Consider the following 25,370-nt stretch of genomic DNA (forward strand, 5'->3'; position numbering starts at 1 on the left):
CCTTCATGCCTTAAAAAATGGAACAGCTTTACAAGTCCAAAACCAAACGCCACTGTCCCAGATTGTGCGGTGTATGTGAGTGACTGCTGATCCCTAGCACACAGCACAGTCCAGGGGCCTTGTTCTAAGATGTATTCTAATGAGGATACGTGGCAAAGTACAAATTTTAATTTTAATTTGACTTTATTTTTCTCTTTTTTGTTGTTGTTGCTTCACCTTCTACTTTGTAAGTTTTACATTTATTAAGTAAGCTGATGTAAAAATTATTTAACAAAGGATCTAGTAAGTGAATACTAAAAGCTAAATTGTTATCTATGTCTCACAAGTGTCTTATTCTTCAAGTCAAATGCAAAGAATGATAGCAATGATTGTCAACTTTTCCATTTACTTTGAAATTATGTATTAATAAGTTTTTTCTGTACATATTCCCTGTGGTTATTAAAGTAGATTTTATATACTTACTTTAATGCAATAAGAGATGCAATTATCCTCATAGTGTTTGCAACATCTATGCCTTGGTCCATGCTTACATCTGAAATTAAACCAGAAAAACTAATATAATTAAAATGTGTGGTGTGTGCATGTGTGTGTGTGTGTGTGTGTGTGTGTGTGTGTGTGTGTTGATCTGCTTAAAACTCTCTAACCGAAAAAGGAGAAAACATTATCAATTCGTTTCTAAATGTGTGCATCTTTTGATTTCTTAGGACATACAGAAGCAAAGATAACAGATTTTTTTCCCCCTTTGCTGCTCACCATTTGACACACTGTATAAGATATGTGACTGCAGTCAAAATACTTGAATGTGGAACAGAAAAGCCATATTGGTAAATATTTGTGACTAAATATGAAAAATATGTATATGTTATCTCTATACTCTGCCAAATCTTTTGGAAGCTTTAAATCGTTTATTGTAGCATATAATGGTCATAAATCATCCATGACGTCAGTACTTGAGCAAAAATCATAATGAGAAGTGCTCAAGTTACAGGAGTTTATACTTAATTATATTTGAGAGAAAACATCTGGGAAAGAAACATGATATAGTATTAGAATTTAAAATTCAATTTTTAAAATAAATATAGAAATAGAACATGTAGGAATTCAAAAGTAGGTTGTGATTTAACTGTAAACAACTTAGTCTTCCAGTGTTTAATAAACATTTCTGCTGGGAGGACTACTATTCAAGACACACTTATTTTAGTTATTTGGTATGTCTACTCCAGGACTATTTATTCACTCCAGGCGTAAAAAAGTAAGTAGAATATCTAATGTGGGTTTAACTCTCCCCCTTTCTCTTTGAAGAGTTCATGTTCCAAAATAAGCAGTCTTTATAACTCTTTCAGAATACACTTAATTAATTATCTTCATGGTTGGAACACATTAACTCTTTCTTGTTTATGATAATAACTTGCAGAGTGATATCCTAGCTCTCTAATTCCATTTGCAAATTGATTATAAAGACCTTCTCCGAAATTCAATGCTGCACTGCAGCTGGAGTATACAGGCAGCCTTTCCTAGTCATGGGTGACAGCAATAGTTCATTCCGTATGTCATTAGAATGATATGACATATCTGGTCATGCGAAGTTGTTGAGTGATTAAAGCTAGGGGCCTGAAAAGGGGTGAATCAGAGAAGGACTGCCTTATGTAAACCATCACTCTTCATACTTCTAAGTGTCCTCTTCAAAGACATCTCTCAGCCATGGCTACAAGAACTACACAGAAATTGTTAAACTCTCTTTGCTAGCGAAGTTAAATTCTGATATCAACTATACTGTCGTTTAATCTTTCCTAGTCTTTTCCATTAAGATGGCTTCCCAAGTGCTGGACTGCCAGTCTCCTATGTCATCTGCTCTGCTTCTATATTACCCTGCACCTGCTTTCACACCAATGGACCCACTGAGGCTGCTCTGACAAGTTCTGCCATGGCCCGATCAGCTCTGATACCCAAGGCTTCATGCACCCCTGTCACACATTCTCTGCATTCCCCTATGATTCTTGTTGACATGATTCCCATTAACGGGATCCCCTACCACAATTATTACTGCCGTCTACCATCCCTTTCTTTCCTTTTACCTTCTTCTGTGGTGTACAGAAGAAGAGACAGTCTTTAAATTCAGTAAAAGTTTTGAGTACCTACTCTGTGCTCGTGCATCTGAAGCAACTCCTATGTTATTTCATTTAATGCACGCAACACTCCTTAATGAAGTTAACTGATGAGGACTGTGGGATGCAGAGTGGTTAAATCACTTTAATCCCAAAGCCAGGAGGGGCAAAATGAGTCAAACACAGGCCTTCAGATTTCTTAAAGGGCGTCAGCTTCCTGTAGTTGTAGTTCCCTAACTTTCTATATGCCTCCTCATTCTACACTCTCTAAAATAGCACTACAAGATTATTTTTATTGGCTGATATTCTAATTTTAAACCTTTAAATTTATTTTCTTAAATATCTTAAATATTTGAAATGCAAATGATGACTTATCTGTATGAAACAGACTTCTTTGTATAACATACAAATAAAGATTTCTTATTTTATTTCCAAAGCCCTAAAAATTTCCACTCTTGCAAAATATCCTTCACTTAAAGTTTGCTCCTTATTATATCTATAATTTCTTAAATCTCTCTTGGAATTTTTCTTTCTCCTTTCCACACTTGAAACATTCAATTAGCACATATTAATCTGTTCCCTGAAGTTCCCTAGTCTAGCCTCCTGCAACTCTGCTTAGTTTGAAATAGAAAAGTATTTCGATTTCATGTAAAACTATTTTAAAGGCAGATAGTGGTCTACAGTCCTGCTAGAAATAATAAACAACATTCACTTGCCATCGTGTGCCTTTTTATAAAACTCTATGCACAGTTTCTGGTAAAATTATATATATATATATATATATATATATGTATTATTACCTGAAAAGAAAACAAAAATACCTTGGCATGGTACAAATGTTATATAAAATGGTGAGAAAATGTGCTAAAATATCAAGATAAAGAACTCACACTGAATCCACAAGCTTCCTGACTAGAGCAATTATATTCGTTCCTCTTGGTTTTTCCTCATGTTTCTCAGTCTTTTGTTCCACTTTTGCATATGCCGCCTCTGGTGAATAAGAATGTGTGGGAATTTCTTCCTTCCCAACAATGAACCTAAAGAAAAGAGCACAATGAGAGGCATTTTTCCCCTTAAAAAAAAAAAAAAAAAATCAGTGAGAAAATAAACTGATTTTGTTTATACACAAATACACTGTGGACAGTACCTTATCATTTGAAATAATATTTTCCACAATTTATATAAAACTAGTCATCCTTTAAAAAATAGGCTTTTGTAATCTGAATACTCAGAAAATGTTAATAGCTGTTTATTTAACAGTGCAGGCATCTTAAAATCAAATACAGCATAGCTCTTTGACGAAACACCCTTTTAACTTAAGTCACCGCTTTTTTAAGGTATTACACAACTTAAAAGTTTTTTCAAACAAAAAAGCAGATGAACTATTAACTTGAATCTACTAGTTAATGACAAAATTTCTATTTTTTTCTCTAAAATGTACTAACAGTTACAATTGAATGCATTTCTCATTTTTTTACTCTAAATTTATATCTAACGTCACTTTGAGTCATAAAACAGCTGCAGTGCAGTAGGTGGTCATCTATATGCATGTGAGAAATAGAGGGAACTAAAGAATGAGAATCAGAAAGTGGTTAAGAGTCTGTGTGTCTTCCCCACATTATTAGAAAATCTTAAATTTGATGTTATTCTAATCTACTTACTTCTCTTTGGGAAAATCTAATATCCAGGACAAGACACCATTCCTGTATCATCAAAACTGGACTATATTTTTCCAAAGACAGTACAAAGAAAACAGTACCAACCATTAGCTATCACTCAATCAGTATCCTTTATCAGTTTTCATTTTTGCTGTTTTCACCTTCACTATAAGAGTCACTCTCTTATAAAGAATAACTAAGCTTTTCTTAGCCAATTTTGCCTGCTGAACCTTCAGAAAATATCACAAAACATAGATAAAACAGGAGAACAATAACACTACACTAAAATTCTAGAACATGGGAACTATGGCAAATTTAAATACTCATAAAAGAGAGAAAAATTATTACATCAACAAGTGCAACCCATCTCGTTAGGACAAACTTGATAAAACATCTAGTTTACCAAATTGTAAGGGGCGTGCAATGAGATTGTTTGTCACCAGATGGCAGCTGTGCCTCCTTGGTAACTGCTGGTCCAAAAGAATTTGGTTCCTAATTGTGGGTGTGAATGGAGAGTTTAGGGTCTGTACCACTACTCTTTATAAACAAGGTAAAATTATGCTGGAACAGATACAATATCTCTCATACCTTTTCTCCTAACACCGAAAGGAAAGTGTTGCTATTTTGGCCAGGACCTACCATTCACTTCCTCAGAGAAGCTGCCCCTGCCCCAAGCTGGAGTGAGTGAGCCATCCTTCCTTTGTACTCTCACAGCCCAGTGATCCCCCAGGACTGGAAGCACCTTTTTAGTAGTTTCCCTCCCCCACTAAACTGTGGGATCTGTGAGACTACATATACCTTCTTTGTTATTATATCCCAGTGCCTGGCATAGTGTCGGGCACATAATAAATATTTAGTTAATACCTAGCAAAGGAATATATAGTAATAGCGAGCATTTTCTGAGTATTTACTACATGACAGGCACAGCACTGAGCCTTGGACAAAGATTAAATCATTTAACCCTCATAGCAAAACACTATGAAGTAGGTACCGTACTTTCCCTGACAGTTAACATGAAAAAGCATCTTGTCCACAATCAAAAATATCAGTAATTATTTGAACCCAGAACTGTTTAACTCTAAGGCCTGGGTTCTTAGTCACCAAACTTTGTACATTACTAACTATGTTTTAAACTACGATGAATCAGCCTTAGTCTACCTTCAGATTCCTGCACTGGCTCTTCTCCCGTGGTTCTCTCCTTGACTCTGTCTACTCCCCTAACTTCCACTGTTATCTTACAGAACTAGCAAGAATGAATAACTATTTTTCCAGAATATTTTCCTGTAACACAGAGAAAATGTTAAGTGCAAAGAGTCCAAGTCAGCTCTTCATTATAAGTGGATTTGAAGAAAACATACTCAAATATCCGACACATTCTGAGTTTTGGCAAGGATTCTGGGAGTCTAAGGAAAGAGGCAGGAACAATGGCAGAGTTTTCTCTCTGGGAAAACCAACTTTTGATTTTGTTACCAACTTTTAGTTTAAGTTGAAACTTAATTTAAGTGAAACTTAATTCACTTAATTTAATTAATTAAACTTTAATTAAGTTTAATTAAACTTGATTTAAGTGAAACTTAATTCACTTAATCTGTGAATTACATAGAATCCTATGTAGCCAATGCAACAACAAAAAGCTATTTTCTAATAAGTTTCAGGATCTTTTAATGAAAAACATGACATGAAGAAATTACTGCTGTGTGTTATGATTTAGTTATCTTTACCAAAGAATTTCCACAACCAAAAATACTCTATTCAATAACAGAGAAAGTTTAATTTCCTAATGTATGTGAAAATGTTTGGTGAACTATAAAATTCAACACTAATGCTAACCAACATCTCTACAGTATCGACCACGTGCCAATTACTGTGATAAGAGATGGGCTACGAGGTGAAAAGAAGACTCCAATGACTCTAGTGAAGCCTATAATACAGAATGTGTTTGACAATGCATGAGTCCTGCCCTAACAAAGCCCGTAATCTGGTACCACACAATTAAGGGCTTCATTTTCCAGTAATTGTTCATGTGTAGCTTTGTCTTTCCAAGCTCCATAAACAGAGTTCTTGTAATCTTCTTTAATACCCCATACTGTAAGGCACATAATAGGCCCCCCAAATAGTGGCTGACTGACTGAATTTTAGGTGGAAAATTAACAAATTACTCTGTTAATGAAATGTCCACAAAGCCACTTTTGTGACTTTTAACATTGCTTGCAACTTAAAAGTGGAGTCTATAAATACTTATTACTATTATGTACGATGATATTACTTTTAGAAAAAACTTAACTTGTAAATTCTCTTAACATAAAGATAAATAAAATATGCAACTTACCTAAGTGCAGAGAATGTAAATCCTTTCAAACCATCTTTGCACCTAAAACAATAGAAATTTACAGTGATAAAGTAACTTGTTTTGAGATATAAAGTAATAGTATTAAATAGCTATTAAATTTTTTCCTGAAAATGATTTTCTTTTAAAGGTGAAACTCTTTTAGTACAATGATCTGAGCAGTACGAATGGTCAAACAAACAACAAACAATGAACAAGCCGTCTTACACAAAATGATTAAAATGATAATGCCTTCCCATGTCGTATTAACATAATTTAAGGCTCAATTCTCAGATTTGCAGGTTGAAGAGAGATTTAAAGTAAATCTTCTAAGGGATCCTTGTGGACTTAAAATGAAGGCTGGGAGTGGAGTATTCTTCATTCTAGCCAATCCCTGGGGGAGCAATTTGTTGTGAAGAGAAAGACCACATACACCTGCTGGGTATTATGTACAGGTCAATTCAAGGTCCTGACTTCTCCCTATTTATTAATTCAGTGAATGCAGAGCAATGTAGAGTTGGCAGGCACAAAAAGGCTTCAAGGTTAGTTAACAATTTTAACTTCTGAGTAAGTCCAATCAGAACAGATAATGTAGCAAGAGGAATAGGGGGTGGAGGAGGAGAGCACAGAGAGAAGATTCCAAATATTATTGAGTGCTTACTATTGCTGGGCATTGTTTTAGGCCCTTTATATGTGTCGTCTCATTCAATTATACCACAACTCTTATGAATAGGTGTTTCTCTACTCCACAGCTGTGCAGAGGCCCCCCAGATGTGGTAACTACCCCGAGGTCACAAAATAAATAGTAGTCAGAATTCAGGAAAAAAAAAAACGACTTCATCTGACTTAAAAGTTACGGTTTTCTCTTATACCTCCTCCTAAAACAGTGTATTCCTTTTAACTGGGGAAGACTCAAGCTACATGGCAACTGGGGGAGGGGGGAGGGGGGATTCTCACATCTGCAAAAAGTATTTAAACAAGATTTTAAAATGGGGGCGTTACTATCCTGGTCTTAATGGTCTGCTCTATAGGTATGATCAAGTTACTAGAGAATCTTTGGGTATCTAGTATCAAAATTCCTTGGAGAAACTATAAAGATTGGTGATATGATGATGCTCTAACATATGTTAATATTAGACACTGGATATTCTCAGACAGAAAGTACAGCCTTAAATCTAACTGGACAATTCTTTCTGTATGCCTTTTACATGAAAGGTCACAAAGGAAATGAACAAAAATATAAGAAATCTATCTAAAAATTTTTAAATATACATTTTTATTGGAGGACATATAGAATCTCAGGAAAAAACTTAATCCATGTGCACTGAGATGTTTTAAAGCACTTAGGAATTCAATTAAGCAACATAATCTACTTTGTGGTCATGTTAACAGTGAGAATGTAACCAGAGAATTTAGCTAACATACTATATAATTATCTACTCTGTACAGAATGAGGATAAAGGCAAAATAATTCATATGTTAAGCTTAAAGTGTGCATGGGAAAATTATAGCATTAAAATTCTTAAAGTTATCTGTTTCCATCTGAAGAAAGTGTTTCTCAGTAATTTAAAACCCATAACTGAGTAATTTCTAGATAGGTGGGATGGTGAGGAGTTAGGCTGGGAGTCTATTGACTAGAAAACAGAAAGCAGATTGATTAAAAGATTATGTACAACTGGGAACAAATTTTGGCTCTGGTATGTTATTGTTGAAAGATAGCCATTTGTCTTTGTGCAATGCTGAATAGATAAAGGATTCTGACAACTTGGTCTGGTCAGGATTGCATATTTGTGACCTTAAACAATAAATCTAACTGCAGACCAAACATCAAAAAGTAGCTTTCAAATATAAAAGGGCATCTACAAATGAATTTGCAATTTCATTATGATGGAAGTTTGGTTCTTTCAGCAGAACCCTGTGGGAAGCACTTCATATTGATAAAGTCTTAGCATGGATTCAAAAGGGGCTATTCTTCTTTCTATTCATGTGTATAAGGTCTGTTAATGTAATTGAGGGTCAGATGTCTATGTCAAAAGGACAAAAACGTAATTATTCCCAGAAAAAGAATCTTTAAAATAGTAATACCGCCCTGCATTTTGACACCGAAAGTATTGTCTGAGCCCTAATCTAACTATGAAACACTATGGTAATCTGCGTTAGATGTAAAAAGTATGACATAAACATAAAGATTTATACAAAACAGAGACCATTAAAAGGTGCCTCACTATTTGATGGATTCCGTTATTATAATGTAAATCAAATCACATTCTCCATTCATGTATTAAGGCTTGCTGATTTATTCAACAAATATTGACGGAGTGCCTACTATGTGCAAGCGCTGGTTTAGGTTCTAAGGATGTAACAGTGGACAATATAGAATCTCTGCTTGCGTACCACTGACATTCTAGAAGGGGGAGAGATAGGACAAAAAAAAACCGTAAGTCAGTCATGTGGTGATAACTGCTATGGAAAAAAGCAAAGCAGGACAAGGGGCGCAACAGTGATCAGGCTGGACCTTTTCTTTGTTTGTTTTTAACATAGTGTAGTCAGGAAGGGCCTCTCTGAGAAGGTGGAATTTGGTAATTTGATCAGAAACCTTACTGAATTGAGGGAAGGGCATTTCAGTCTGAAGGAAGAGCAAGCACAAAGCCCTTGATAAGGAGTCTGCATGGCATGTAAGGAGAACAGCAAGTGCATTATTGCAGCTGGAGGGAAGCAGTGGTAGGAAATGAGGTCACAGTAATAGCTGTGGAGGGAGCGAGTGGTCTACAATTCCTGTAGGCCCTGTAGGCATGGTAAGGACTTGGGAAGGTTCTCAGCAGAGAAGTGACAAGATCTGTCTTAAATTTTAAGATAATCGCTTTGCTGGTTTGAAAACAGACTACAGGAGGGCAAGGTTAGAAGCAAAGAGGCTAATTAGGAGGAGAAATGACTGTGCCTGGACTAGATCACAGTGTCAGAGGTGGAGGGGAGTGGTAAGACTCTGAATGTATTTCAAAAGCAGAACTGGTAGAATTTCTTGATGGTTTGAATGTGGGGTACAAGAGAGAATTTACAAATTATTAAAATATTTTTGGTTTGAGCAAATGGAGGGATACAATATCCATTTACTGAAGTGAGAAAGACTGCAAAAGAAACAGGTTTGAGGAGAAAAATCAAAGTTTTGTTTTACATATGTTAAGCTTGAGGTGCATGTGAGCTATAAATGGAAATGTTAAGGAAGCAAGCAGCTGGCTATATAGATGTGGGTTCAAGGGAGAGGTCTGATTCGTTTATAAGTAGTACTTAAATCCATGGGACTAGATACAATCATCTAGGAATTAAGTGTCAATAAAGAAAATATTCAAGGACTGAGTATTTTTTATTCTAATGCAGAAAATCTTTTCTCTAAAAGAAAAAAAAAATCATTTCTCCTAATAAATCCATTCTCTAATATAAAGTCTCATTTTAATTTTTGAGTGTGCATAAACATAATGCATTTAACTCATGTATACATAAACTTTCCTATTAAAGTCAGTCTATGCAAATGACATAAATAACTAGTATGACTCAATCCACAGTTACTGAATCTCTCCATTTGCAATGTTCTGGCTATGTATGATATAAAACAAAGCCAGGAGAGACAAAGAGGAAGAATAATTTGCAGCATTATATCAAACAACTTAGCTGATAAACAACTAATCATAGAGAGTCAGGTTGGAATTACATATAATATACAAGAAAGTATAAAGAAGTTTAACTTTATTACTATTCGAATAATACTCTTGGTCAATGCCAGTGGGAGAGAACCCACTAAGATAATTTTTTTCAATTAGAAATATAAATGATAGTAAAATGAACAATTTTGCCCCCAAAGATTCTTTATCTCATTCTTAATTTCCATGAGATACTTCTACCTTTATCACAACATTGTACCAGCAGATGTCACTAGTAAGCCGTTTTCTGAAAAATTTCTGGCTCTTTGATGTGGTTTCTATATCAAACATTTTGTTGCACATTTTCGTTTAAAAACAAATTCATAGGCATTCAAAATATGAATTTTGAAGTAAATATAAATATGAGACTTTTAACGAAGGTGACATTCCTGTTCCTATTATTGTGTATAGTTATAAAATCTCTAAGAACACCCTACCATTTGGCACCAACATAGAATTTGATGATGTAAATGTGCTGCTTTATAATATGTTTTCTAGTAACCTGAAAACTCTGAAAACTATTTTTACTCCTAAAATTTTTTTGTCTAGTCGGTTTTCATTTATTTGGTAAATATAATAGATATAAAAAATGTACTTTTATAAATCTCCTTTTACATATTTCTAAGGCAGTGCATGATGCTATGGAAAGACTCTTGATATGAACAATGAAATAGATACTAGTCATAACTTCCCTATCAACCTAGAGCAAATCACTTAATTTAAGGGCTTAATCTCATTGCCTCCTAAAAAAGAGCCTGGAAGTAAATGACCTCCATAACTGGCTCATTAAATGATTTCTAATTCTGAAATTTCATCACTTACTATAATTTTATTTAGTGATACTATTATTATTTGAAATAATAATGGAAAATAAATGAATTATTCTAAATCACTCATAAATAATGATCTCACGGACATCAAGAATTTTTTTTAAAAAGTAACATACAAACAAAACCCTGAATTTGTTTTGAGATTACTGGCTGCTACTAATATTATTTCATTTGCTTATCGCTTTATAAAACTTAGACATGGAACTTATTCCGGCAAAGGTTTAAAGACCACCGTTTTCTTTTTTTTTGAAATTAAAGCCTTTCCACTTTTATTGGCATTGATAAATAATATCAAACAATCTGACAATACGAGTCTTTGAAATACTTTTTGCTGGGCAGGGGGATAGGACTTACTCGTCTAATTAGGCACGTATCTCCATTTTAGAAATAAAATATTTTGCATATATTTTTCTTTGTAATTAAATCTTAAAAAAACTGTAGAATTGGGGAAAATAGCCTTTATAACCCTTTAGAAAAAAAAATAACCTTTTCTGGGCTTCCCTGGTGGCGCTGTGGTTGACAGTCCGCCTGCCGATGCAGGAGACACAGGTTTGTACCCCGGTTTGGGAAGATCCCACATGCCGCGGAGCAGCTGGGCCCGTGAGCCATGGCCGCTGAGCCTGCGCGTCCGGAGCCTGTGCTCCGCAACCGCAGAGGCCACAACAGTCAGAGGCCCGCGTACCGCAAAAAAAATAACAACCTTTTCTTTTTTAACTTTAAGATTATAAGACGAACTACTGAGATGATATATACACTACAGAAATTCTGTTAAGTATTGATACAACAAGCAATTCTATAGATATAATCTCAATAATGATAAAAGATTACATTATTGCTATATGAAGCATCAATGCTAAAATATTATTAATGATAAAATATAAAATGCTGTTTATTATATACTATAGAAAGTTAGAGAAAGTGGTCAAAAGGATATACCCCAAACAGTTGTTAGCAGGCTACCTATTGAAGTAGGATGGGTTAAAAGACATGAAAGAAGAATAGAACTTTTTACTCTCTATATTCATATATCATTTAAAATTTTTTACAAGTATACATTTAAATATTATTTGTGTAGTTTGCTTAATTAAAAACATCAATATCTGAACATTCAGGAACAGATTAAACAGTGTAAAAGTTATTCATCTCTATTTCACCAATACTATGGCAGAGAACATAAGACTAGGTCCACTTTACTAATACTACTACTGCAACAGTTTTGCTAGAAGGCATAAAGTTACTGACTGAAACAAATGATATAGATAGAATTTTCTGAAACTATGATCCCAGTGACATGGATAACTGTTACTACAATGACAAAAAAAGGAAACACTCATTAAGTATCAATGTCAGAGTTCTTTTGTCTTATTTTTTACTCATTGAATTGGTTAGAAGGAAACTCACATATTGGTTAAATGTTACAGCATCTATCTTTATTCACCCTACAATCATTTATCAGGCACCTAACATACAGAAGACACTGTGCTGCAGATCATTTAAGTAATGCAAAGATAAATTATATACCATCTCTGATCATTAAAAAAGATATCTGCATAGTTATGTATATGTTTGTCAAATAAATGAAAATAATCTTGGCTAAAAGTTCTGCCACACAATTTCCTGTATCAGTTGTGCTTTCTAAGAGCTTAATTACTTTATTTGTACTTTATGAGTTCAGCTTCAAATTTCTTTAGTCCTGCATTTTACATCATCTATCTCCTTAAAGTATTTGATTTGAGAAAAGTAGTATGGATTTCTTCCACTTATGATGGAGATTACGTCCCAATAAATCCATCCCAAGTTGAAAATATCATTAAGTCGAAAATGCAGGGCTTCCCTGGTGGCTCAGTGGTTAAAAATCCACCTGCCAATGCAGAGGACACGGGTTTGAGCCCTGGTCCGGGAAGATCCCACATGCCCTGAGCAACTAAGCCCATGCACCACAACTACTGAGCCTGAGCTCTAGAGCTTGCAAGCCACAATGACTAAGCCCGCGTGCTGCAGCTACTGAAGCCCGTATGCCTAGAGCCCATGCTCTGAAACAAAGAGAATCCACTGCAGTGAGAAGCCCAATGAAGAGTAGCCCCCGTTTGCCGCAACTAGAGAAAGCCCGCGCGCAGCAACAAAGACCCAATGCAGCCATAAATAAAGATAGATAGATAAATAAATTTTTAAAAAAGAAAATGTATTTAATACACTTAACAGACCAAACATCATAGCTGAGCTTAGCCTAGCCTACCTTAAACGTACTCAGAACACTTATATCAGCCTACAGTTGGGGAAAATCATCTAACACAAAGCCCATTTTATAATAAAGTTTTGAATATCTCACAAAATTTATTGAATATCATATGGAAAGTGAAATCCAAATGGTTGTATGGGTACAGAATGGTAGTAAGTATTGGTCATTTACCCTTTTGATTTGTGTGGCTGACTGGGAGCTGCTGCCCAACATCACTAGGGAGGATCATAACGAACACTGCTAGGTTAGGAAAAGATCAAAATTCAAAGTATGGTTTCTCCCAAATACGCAATGCTTTGACACCATCGTAAAGTTGAAATATCCTAAGTTGAACCATTGTAACTCAGTGACCATCTGCATATGCAAAAGCACAACTGAAGATGCTAAAAAAAAATTGGCAAAGACAAATTGGATTTAAAACAGTCGTGCACACTGATGATTCTTAAAATATTCTATTCTATTGATTATATCATAATCACCTAAGTCATTCAGTATCAAAAATAAAAGTTACATTATTATAATATGTGAACAAAATTATTTAAAACAGAAAATGCTTAGGGACTTCCCTGGTGGTGTAGTGGTTAAGACTCTGCACTCCCAATGCAGGGGGCCCAGGTTCAATCCCTGGTCAGGAACTAGATCCCACATGCATGCTGCAACTCAGAGTCCACATGTCACAACTAAGGAGCCTGCCTGACACAACTAAGGAGCCCATGTGCCACAACTAAGGAGCCTGCAAGCCACAACTAAGAAGCCCACATGCTGCAACTAAGACCCAGTACAACAAAATAAATAAATAATTTTTAAAAAAAAAGAAATTGCTTAAACTTCAAGCATATTGGAGGTATGAAAAGAATGACATAAGAATTTAATTGTAAATAACAGTTACAGACAATAGCTGGATCTTCAAAATTTTGATTTGTCTAATTATGTAATTATCTGGTACTAAAAACAAATACATTGGGAGTGCATACAACTGAAAAGTTTAATTTAAAAGTTAAAAAAAAAGAATGCCTATCTAAATGCCTTGAATCTGTGTTTCAGTTATCTTCATTATAAAGAAAACACATACCATTTTATATAGTTTTTTTAAGTTAAATTTTTCTTATTTTGTTTTTAAAATCCCACATGAAAGAATAAACGTTTTCTAATCAATTTACCTAACCTGTTTTCAGGTGTAGAAGCTTACCTTAGTACTCAGCTATAATTTAGTAACTGAAACTTGATCAACAACTATAGATTTTGATTGACACCTGTTTATCATAAGAATATCAGAAAAATTGACATGGAATTAATTTAAAGATTTTATTTTAGTTTTGTTTTTAAAAAAATCTTCAGTGTCCTAATCACATATGTACACTCCAACAGGTTAAATCAATCATTTCAATTTACTACTCAGAAGCTGTGATGTGCAATTAAAATATACTACACAACAGGTTTTTCCTCTTAAGTCTACTATTGTTTGAAGAATAAAACAGACTCAGAGAGTTCGGTTTCAACCCACATATGGCACTTAATATGAGAAAACAAAATAACTAATATTATGTTCCTACTTTAAGAAAGCTCATCTCATATACAAAAATCTGAAATTGGAACAGCAACAGATGAAGAAATTTGTGGAAGATTATTTTGTTTGCTTCATGAACACATCATGTATCTTCCAAATAATTTTCAATTGGATTCCTTTAAATAGTGAATTTTCCCAGTACGTTAAAAATATTATTTTTGACTCTGGTAAATATTTTACAGTACATTTATTTCATACAGAATGGAACACTGGTGCTTAGCCTTGTTCTCAATAACCTAAGGAAAGCTGCTGAAGCAAGGCAGCAGTTATGGGTAATCAAGTGTGATTGTAAGTCCCCAGATGATTATTGTGTACTTTTTTCCAGTGTGTCCTAAATACAAATTGGAAACATTTGGATTCAAACTTACAGTAACAACTCCAATAGAATCAGATTTCTCCTTAAACTTGGAGAGGCTGGAACTGCTTTTGCTTTAAAATCCAAACTAAGGAAGGTCATGCTCCAAGCCGTCTTCAATTGCTAAGAAACCAAGAATCACCTTCAGACTGTTTCTAAAAGAAATGTTAATTAGGATGAATTTCCCTCTCAAAATGAACTGGTAATAGCAATGCTAGTCGAACTTTAAAATACTTGTAAAAAGAGCACATTTTAGCTCCATTGTACCTAAACTGTTTGCAGTTCCAAAGGAAATGGCACATGTTTACACTTGACAAATTAACAATAGGCAAAAACCAAATTTAAGATCAAAATGGTGTTTTATATAAATTCAAGAAAAAACTTAGCAAGTTTCTTAAAATCATGGCATTGCTATGGACAAAAATTATTTACATTAAACAAAATTATAACCACAATACTGAACCAATCTATTTTTTAAAGACCTCAAGACTGGCAAGTATTTTCATTTTTTCCCCTCCTATAATGGTTGGGAAAAGGATGAAAACAAATGTTTTCAATTATACAGAATCTCTGAATCAACATTAATTTATTTTCAAATGCACACTGGTATCTGTCATTAAAATAATATGGCAATTGGTTTTCATATTGAACAAAATGAGCAGCTATTTAGGCTATACTTTTTCATAAAGTTATGCTTATTTAATATCAAAGTTCAAATCTAAAATAAATAAAATATGCATCTCCAGATAATGGAGCAAAAGCAGTATTTTGGATGCTTTTGGAAGACTATAATTTTTTGATTAACTGAGGACTATACAGTATCCTAACTTTAAAATAAAAATCGTCATTTAAAAACTGCAGTTTACTTCATTCATCTCAAATATTATGAACTTAATTTGTGTTATGTATGACTGAAATTGGGCAAGTTAACATATTGGAATCTTCCTGGACTATCAATGGTACTAGAAAAATGAAATATTGGAATTAAAGTAACCTGAGAGAATTATATTTTACAGATTAAGAAACCAAGGCCCAGGGAGATTAAGTGATTTGCCCCCAAACAGAGTTTGGTCTAAGACATGCTCACACAACAATAAAATCATTTTACACCCCAATCAACTAACTCTCTGTGCCTGCTGGGGTCTCACTGTGGAGAAGAAATACTACAGGGTAGAAGAGGGGTCTTGGGCTATAGGAGAGAAATCACAAATCACCTGAATGGAGACAGCAAAATCCTTCCAACTGACATTATGCAAAGACTTTACAAGGGACAGAAGAGCATGGATCGTTTCAAAGGAACCAATTTCCTGCTCCTCTTTTCCACATGTCCTCCCATCGAGAAACATGTGGCCTGACTTTGGTCAGGACTCCATGCTGGCTTCTCTCAGGCACCTCCTTCTTCACAACAGTTATTTTTTACATCAGTCCTCCAAAATTTCCTGGACAATCATAAGGCCAACCTTTGGTATTAATCTGCCACTTTTAGCAATTTAAATTCCAAAAGCACCTCAATCCCAGGTATGAGTACAAAAAACAGGACTGAAAGGAAGCTTTATTGTGTTTTCTATTATACAGTACATAAGAAATTGGACTTCTGAAAGAAATTCATGAGATCACTTCTTCCTTATCTCTCAGCAAACTGTATTAGTAGTTACTTTCAGACACATTTCACACTTTCTCACCTCCCTCATTTTGGTCACCCTGGTCCTTCCATATGCAATCCCCTCTTTAACCACCCTCCCTTTTCAAGAGAATTCCTACCAAGTCCATCAGGGATGGCAATTTCTCCCACAATTAGATGGGTCTGTTTCTTTCTCAAACTTCCTTTGCTCTTTGTATATTTTTGGCAGTTTTTATTTGGCTCTGGCTAATGTGATAGTAATAGCCATAGTTATCTAATCCACTCTTTCAAATATAGGGTTTCTTATGGCATTTTGTGTGTCCGTGTCCCAGAAATCAAAGGCAGTTTATAGAGTTTACTTCTTTTAACAATGAGGCTGGGAAATATTCTGCATCTTGTTATCAGAGCATTTACTGTGTAATTAAGGTATCTAGAAATATATACTAACAGACCGTATTAGTCAGGAAAGTATAGGTCAGTGTTTCTCAAAGTGTGGACCACTTGGAACACCATCAGCATCAGATGATAGTAACTTGTTAGAAATAAAAATATTGGTTGCCATCCCAGGTCTACTGAATTCAGAAACTCCAAGAGTGGGGCCCAACCTGTACAATCTGCGTTTTAACAAAATCTCCATGTGATTCCAATAAAATTTCAATGGTTTCAACAACAAAAGTTTATTTCTTGCTCATGCTAACTGTCAAATAAGGTTTGGCTATGGCTCAACTACATGTCTTCTTTATTTCAGACCTCAGCGTGATGGAGAAGTGTCTATTCAGATGTGCTGATTGTCAAAGCGGGGAAAAAAAGAGAATACAGGACACTGTGTTCTGGCTCCAAAGCTTCTGCTCAAAAGTAAGCATAAGCCATTTCCACTCATATTTCATTAGCCAAAGCAAATCTAAGGCCAGGCATGATGTTAATAGGGCAGGGAGTATAACGCTTCCCCAGGGAGAAGCAGCAAAGGCTTTTGAACAATAACAGCCTACTATAACACGCCAAGCATATTTTTGTTGAAGATCGATTGTATTTGTTTATAATACTTAAGGAAATTCAAGCATAATTCCCCTTTTCCTCCCAAATCCTACAATCATTTAGTCTTTTACACAATAACTTCAATAGTTGACTTTAAGTATGATAATTCTTAAAATCTGTTACTGATTTCAGAAATGAGCTTGTCTACAACATATTAATTAGCATTTTATATGCATGCATAAACGTGTGTGTGTGTGTGTGTGTGTGTGTGTGTGTGTGTGTGTGTGTGTGTACTCTGAGCTCCATTTTTTTTTCTAATTACTAAAGCATTCAGGAATTTCACATTGTACAGCTATGTACGCCAAGTGCCTATATCAGTGCATAGCATGTAGGTCACTCAATAAATATATGTTGAAAGAAAGAAATTTTTATCTGTGTAGTAACTGAAAACACTGTATTTTTGAGTAATTATATTTCTAATTGGGTACCATGTTTCTTGGATTCATTTTTTTAACAGCAATTCTAATAAGCTTTTTAAAAATATTTAGTTCCTAAAAAGTGTTTATTTTAAAATCAGCTACCCATTACTTATTAACTCCCAGTGTTCATCCTTAATATAAATTTATATTAGTTTTTTCACTGATAATTTGGTATGAATTTACACTTAGACATAAATGTGCATAAATAGGAGTCTAAAAAGGAATCTCTAATCTTTCTGAATGAGGAGCTATTTTTTAACACCCCATATGAAATATAACAGTGACTGTAATATAAATGTATCAAGTCCAAAAGGCAGGAATGGGAATGCAGCTATAGGCATGTTTACACTGAACTAGGAGTTGTAACTGAATAAAAGAGGTGAGACCATAAAGTTTGTAGGTTGGGGCATTATTCACATTCATTCACTCATTCACGCAGTTAAATATTTCATAAATATATACTATGAGTCGACTATGCACCAGGCAGTTTGCCAAAGACTGGGGATAGCCAGAGTCCGTGTTCTCCAAGAGTTCACAATCCAGTGGGGTACACATGTAAGTGAAAAGTGCATCTACATTTCAGGAAATACCTTAATATAAAGCACACAGTACTAAAGGAGCACAAAGGAGAGGTGTCTAACCCTGGCTTGGTCACGGAAGGCTACCCAGGGAAAAAAAGAGATATTTAAGGTGGTACATAAAGGAAGAAGTAGAGGAAGAACGCAGAGAAGGACAATATATATAAGACTTAAAAAAGAGAGCACATTGGGTATTCTGGGAACTGAAGAGGTTTAATGTGAGTGGCACATGGAAAGGAGGAAACAGAGTAGAGAAAGACTGGCATAGGCCAAACCATGTCAAAAATGAGTTTGAACTTTAGCTATAAGGCAAAAGGCCCCATGCCTCAGAAAAATGACATGACCAGATCTGTGTTTAACAAAGATATTCCAAGTGTAGCTTTCATGACCTAGTACTGAATTCCATCTCATTATTTATTTTTAAACTATAATCTCACTTAGCAGTATTTGTTTAAACTTTTTAAACATCAACTTACAAACTGAATTCTGTTGAAAGCAACCAATATTAAAGCCATCTAAAAACTTATATTGCTCTTTATTTTGTTTTAATAGATTAAACTATATATCAACTTTAAGACATTTTAATACATTCTGATAGATTAAAAAATTGGTTTAAAAATAATTTTTCAAAACCATGACTAAATGAAGACATAAAGTATTAAACTTTAAGACACTATAAAATTCAGGTAATTAATACTAGCTATTGTAATAAAAAACTCCCCAAAAAACCCTCGGTTTCTCACTTTGCAATCAGGAATTCATCTAGACTATCTCTGCCACAGAGAATAACCTCATTTTCAGCAACCATAATGTAGTTCTAGATATTGTTCTGTGTGTATACCATTAATAAAGTCACATAATTTATTTACGGTGGGAACAGAGAAGGATGGTAGAAACCAAGACTGCCAATATGGCACTTTGGATGGAATAGTTATATTCCTTTGTGTAATTAACACCATATCCAATTCTCTCGTTATTGTGCTTTCCTTCCCATCCCATTGCTGATGCTGAACCAATGTAAAGCTGCAGACAGTCTGAGTTTTTCTGCCATCATCTGTAGTCTCGTCAAACTTCTCTCCCAGGTTCCAGGAAAACTGTGTTGTTTTCAAAGTACTCTCAGTTTTTATGGTGAGGTCCCTTCACAGAGGTCCCTTCATGAGGATCTCATGGGAAATCTTAAGTTTGATGACCCTTATCAGCCTTGTCACTCCACTTTTGAGGATCTTTTTTGGAAGAGTTGGGCAGGGGAGGGAAGATTAGGGGACTGGTTACAGGAATAACCTGATATTTTTTGAGAAACTTTAGAAAGGTATTCTACTTTCCTTCAAGCTTTATTAGAAGTGAAATTCTACCAGGGTAGAAAATGAGAATAAAAAGGTTTTAATTCATCAAACTATTTGGAAAAATGAAGTGTTTTGAATATACACATAAAATGTGACAATGGATTTACATGCAAACAGTCATGCTTATCTTAAAGACAAAAACAAAATCCTATCTGACCAGCCTAAATGAGGAACAGGAAGGAATTAAAGGTCATCCAAAACTATAAGGCCCATATTCTTTCAAGAACATCCATTGCAAAATAGAATCAGTAAACAAAAACAAAGCCATCTGGAACGTATTTCTTAGATATCGATCATGTGGCATTGATAATTTCAAAATGCAAGAGAAAGAAAACACAGCTACTCCTACTTGAGCAATGTTTCATTTACTGTATGAGAGCCAACAATGTTAATGACTTAGAACAGTCTTAAGGTTATCATGAATTTCAACAGAGATGATCTATCATCCACAAATAGGTCAGTAGATATATATGGCCTGATATACTGAGAGGTTAATTCTTTTCTTTCTAGTTAGTGTTCTCCCATTTTAGACTCCATAATTGATCATGGTAAGACAGTCTGAGAATCTCATTTTTAATTCTGGCTCTTTCACTAAATAGTTACAAGACCTTAAAAAGAAACTTATGTTTCTGATCCTTAGTTTCTTCAAATATAAAGTGAAAAGATGGAACTGAATGATCCTTAGGATTCCTCACAACTTAAAAATTCTGATACAAAATAATCTATAAATTTTTATGATTTGCTCAAACTTGAGACAGTCACTATCTGCTTCTAGGTGTCAAATTTAAATAAATTGAATCAATACTAAATTTATATGAGATGGATTGAAACTTTGAATTCTAGGGATCACTGAAGATATTGCTTTATATGGTCTGAGTAGAAAAAATATTATATAATTAACGTTCTACCCCAAGTAAAATAACTTCTAATACAAGTGAACAAACTAAATACTCAAATGTTCAAAATTATATTTTTACCTTCAGGTGGTTTATCTACTTCTAAATTCGCCTGTAACGTCTATATGTGAAAATTATCTGAGTTCTGTTGAATTAAGCACAGCAAATAACTGAGTTCTGTTGAATTAAGAATGGAGTATATTGTTTATATACATCTATATTTGTTACAAGCCGACTTTCTGCAACATGCTGTTGCTTTACCAGTTTTGAAAGGTGGAACATACTCGTGTAATACTTCATAGGAAAATATCTTAGAATATTTAATGTATATATGATCTAATATTTAACAAGAAAATACCTTAGAACATTTAATGAGCCTACATTAGAAATGTTTAAAAATATATTAAAGATAGTAGCAAGATCACATACACACCCACATACACACCTATTTAGGATTGTATGTTATTTTTCAAAGATGAGCAAAACTGGTGTACAGTCACATCTAAGGAGTTCTAATTACATACCAATTCTCTCCTTAAATACCATCCTAGCTAATGTCCATCTCTTGTAATTTTACATTTTCCTTTGCATATGTAAACTGAAATGCTGAGTCAAAAGCAATAATATTATTTAAAAATGCAGAAAATAATCTTCTTTTTAGTGCTACATAATTCGGGGCCCTCTGGAGGCTGGCAGTAGAGAAAAGTGGGAGGAAAACTTTAAAATCCAAACTATCTTGGTTTTTCTCACTGAGACTCTAACTTGATGAAAAATGTATTCTGTCTTCCAACAAGTTTGTACGTGTGGGTTATATTTTAGGTTTTCAGTATCCTGCCAAACTCTTAATATACAGTGATTTTTCTGGCAGCAATGTATCAAAACTCAACATTCTTAGAGTTAGTCCAGTGCCCTTTCCTAGAACGTATGGTCACCTAACAGCCAAGTGGTTGATAGGCACCACTCATTATAAGCATCAGGTTGATAGCCTGTAACGGTTGCTAGCACTTAAATACAGGAATTTACTTTTGACTTCAAGCCATGCCATGTTCTGCATCTCATTTTTTCAGAAAAAAGGAAGGGGATTCAAGCGTCAGAGGCAAAATTCCAAAAGGCTAAAGAGGAGGGAGAGTCAAGTGAAAATACAAAAGACAATCATACAGCAGGACAGAAGAAAATAACAGTCTTGTATTTAGTTTGAAATAAAATTACCCAATGTAATAGTAACACTTCACATACTTTTTTTATAGCAGAAAAATTGTAGGGGCCTGAACATGGAGACAAGGCCTTCTCAAATATCCATTCATTTAAATAAAACAAAAAATGAAGGAGAGGTTAAAAATGATTTGCTCTAGAAATACAACAGATAGATGCTTCTTAGAATTCCTTAAGGAAAAAAAGATTTCTTTAGAAACCAGTGCACTTACAAATCAAATTTTATGGAAGTCTTGTCTAGCCTTCTTTAATATGAGGATATAGAGTTGAAAATATGGTATTTCTTTCTCAAGAGTTCATTCACTCCTGCTACTAATTCTACACTTGAGTCAGTACAGAATATCTGCCACAAGACAAGATACTTGGGCCTTTCTGAAAAAGTAAGTCAGAAAGTCAGAAGGTAGTAATGTACTGGTGGAACCTGAGAAAGACATGTACAGGGTAGAGTTATTAGGGAGCTAATAAGCGGAGAAGTGTAGACAGGGAGGAAAGCTTTGAGGAAAGTGAGCAGAGATTGTTAAAAGTCACATTTGTGAAGAAATTTCAAATAAGGCTGGATTTAGCCCTGAAGGCTGCAGCATTGACTCACAAATTCACAATTACCATTTTTGCTTTGCCTACCAGGAAAGGGAGTAGCTGGCAGAATAGTGGGAGTTGAGCCCTGAGGGAATGTGGGAAAGAAACAGACATTGAGAAGGGTTTCATTTTTAGTGTTCAGCAGCTTTCAGACTTGAAAGTTCTGTTGACATTTCTAGCTTGGGAGGGGAAGGCTTCCTGAATTACTGCCACACCCATTCCACCCACTCTAAAGACTGGTCTAGAGACCTATATTCCCCAAAACAGTACAAAATACATTTCATAAATCTCATATCTGGTATCCTTGTTTAAAAATACTCAAGTTTCATTTACTTTGGCTAGTACACTTGAGACCAACTCTATCTACATCATTAGCACAGAACGTGAATGCCCAAAGTAAACAACATTTACCAAACAAAGTCTGGGGGGAAAACGCAGATAAATAATGAGGGACCTGAACAAACTAAAAGCAAGTTAGCTAATATGCCTGATCCTCAGTTTCTTCCTCTGTAAGACAGGGGGGAAAATAATTAAAATGAGGTAACATACAATCATCTATCAAGAGCAATGCCTGGAACAAGACAGGTACTCAGTACACGCTAAGTTCCTTTCTCCCCTTCCCTTGGGTCTTGTTTTCTACAATTTATGGTTTTCTCCTTCCTCCTCCCTTGGTGTTGGAAATTTTTTCTGAATCTACAATCTCAGCCTTTAAAAATCGATGTGCAGATTCCAAGTGATGATTTCCATTTTGTGAACAATATCATATATTTGTTCTGTTTTTCTTTATAACCATAGTCCGTTAGAAGGACTGAAGACTGGTAGAACCACAAATATCAATGGACGAGCGAATGAGAAGATCTAAAATGACAATACAAATAAACAGCAAGGAATAAAGGGTACTAGGTGAGGATAGTACCCTTGAAGTCAACTACTGTCAAAAAGATTAAAAAGACCTCTAAGAACGTGGGTAGGTAATAACAACATTTATATGGTGTTTTATTTGGTCCCCACAACATCCACTTTACAGGTAAAAAGACTGAGGTTTAGGAAGAAAAGTGTCTTGTCCAGGATTGTTCAGCTAATAAATTATTAGAGAAGGAACCAGAATTAGAATCTAAGACTCCTGACTCTAAATCCTATATTCTTTCTACTATAGACTTAGTGAAGAAGAACTCAGACTGTAAGAAGCCAAAAGCTTTGGCTGGAATAAATTGGAATCACCGAGATAAAATTAATAAATTTGAGGGTTTTGATAATAAAAGGATGAAGAAAAGCAGGGTAATAGCTGTACCAGCTGGAAAGGTCCAACTTCAGAAATGAGAAGATCTAGGGCTAATGGAAAGTTTAAGGGCTTAAATTTCTTTGAAAGCAAAGGTAGTTTTTGGTTCATGCCCTGAGAAATAAAAAGGACTTTCCAAGAGTTCTACATTCCAAAAGAGCATACTGTAAAATCCTAAATAGAGACCTCAACATCATAACAATCAGAAATAAAATGATGGTTCCAGAACCAATCAGATCAGTCAGAATCATCACAGTGCTCAGACCAGAAGGATCTATAGAGATCATCTCCAGTCTTGTATCTGCTACAGCAACACTGTCCAACAGAAATATAATCCAAACTGTGTATATAAAATGTTAAATTTGCTAGTAGCCATATTTTAAAAAGTAAAAAAATGTGATTAATTTAAATAATATATTTCACGTAACCCAATATATCCAAGGTATTATCATGTCAACAAATAATCAACATAAAAGCATTATTTAAGATATTTACATCTTTTTCCATACTAAGTCTTCAAAATCTGGTGTGTGCTTTTTTTTTTTTTTTTTTTTTTTGTGGTACGCGGGCCTCTCACTGTTGTGGCCTCTCCCATTGCGGAGCACAGTCTCCGGATGCGCAGGCTCAGTGGTCATGGCTCACGGGCCCAGCCGCTCCGCGGTATGTGGGATCTTCCCGGACCGGGGCACAAACCCGTGTCCCCTGCATCGGAAGGCGGATTCTCAACCACTGCGCCACCAGGGAAGCCCATGGTGTGTGCTTTATACTTACAGCACCTTAAATTTGGACTAGCCACATTTCATGTGCTCAATAGCTGTGTTTGGTTGAGGGCTATTATACTGAACAATGCAGTTCAACATAATCACAAAAGTAACTGCAGCCTGCATATAAGTGACTTTCTAAAGATTAAAATTAATAGGGTGGTAATAGGATGTGTGGTACAACTTTCTTCTCTTCATTGATATTAGAACCATGAAAACCTGACAGAAATCCACAGTAAGTTAGTGTGACCATACTGTAGCTCTAGGGAACTCTAGGGAGTTGATACTGATCAACTGAACCCAATAAGAACTGTGATTACAGATGTATTTTTTTTTAGTGCTGGTGTATAATTTTCAAGGGGGCTTTTCTTCTAAGGATTATAGTCAAGAAGGAAGCAATCATAAATGACCTTTCTAAAAGTAAACTGATAGGTAACCTGATACAAGAAAAGTATTTTATAACTGAGAATTCACATAAGAGAAAGCGAATTGAGATTTTTACAGATGTTCCTTCTGGTACATATGATTTGAATCTGAAAAGAACCGAATTTCTCTTAAAAAAAAAAAAAACACACAAAACCTGTGAGATCATCTACAGAAATCTGTAGTCTAAGAGTAATGATGGCTGATACTTTCCCAGAAAATGTTATTTCACAGAACTTTTTAAATTTGTGGCATTGTGAAGAAGGCTATGAAACTTAATTTTAATAATAAACAGAAGAGTTTGACAAGTCATGTAAGTCAAAACTAGATGTGAAACTGCTTACTTTTGGTGAATAAAATAAAAATGCAAAAATTAATGGAAAGATTTAGGATACGACAAATCGATGGTGAGTATGAACAGGAGTCTGTCTTTTCACATTCAGAGGCTGTAA

The 25,370-nt window shown here is 34.8% G+C and overlaps 1 protein-coding gene across 4 annotated transcripts in view; it reads right to left on the bottom strand.

The window, feature by feature from the left end:
* Positions 1 to 25,370, bottom strand: part of TMEM135 (transmembrane protein 135) — a 261,388-nt gene that overhangs the window by 18,566 nt on the left and 217,452 nt on the right. For all 4 annotated transcript variants that reach the window (XM_067038309.1, XM_059068511.2, XM_067038311.1 and 1 more), the window contains exons 7-9: positions 6,093 to 6,134; positions 2,996 to 3,142; positions 463 to 532 (exon numbers count right to left, since the gene is read on the bottom strand). In XM_067038309.1, coding sequence (XP_066894410.1) covers positions 463 to 532; positions 2,996 to 3,142; positions 6,093 to 6,134 — 259 coding nt within the window. The remainder of the gene's footprint in view (positions 1 to 462; positions 533 to 2,995; positions 3,143 to 6,092; positions 6,135 to 25,370) is intronic.

The sequence above is a fragment of the Kogia breviceps genome, chromosome 7 (genome assembly GCF_026419965.1).
Source record: "Kogia breviceps isolate mKogBre1 chromosome 7, mKogBre1 haplotype 1, whole genome shotgun sequence".
In the NCBI taxonomy this organism is placed as follows: domain Eukaryota; kingdom Metazoa; phylum Chordata; class Mammalia; order Artiodactyla; family Physeteridae; genus Kogia; species Kogia breviceps.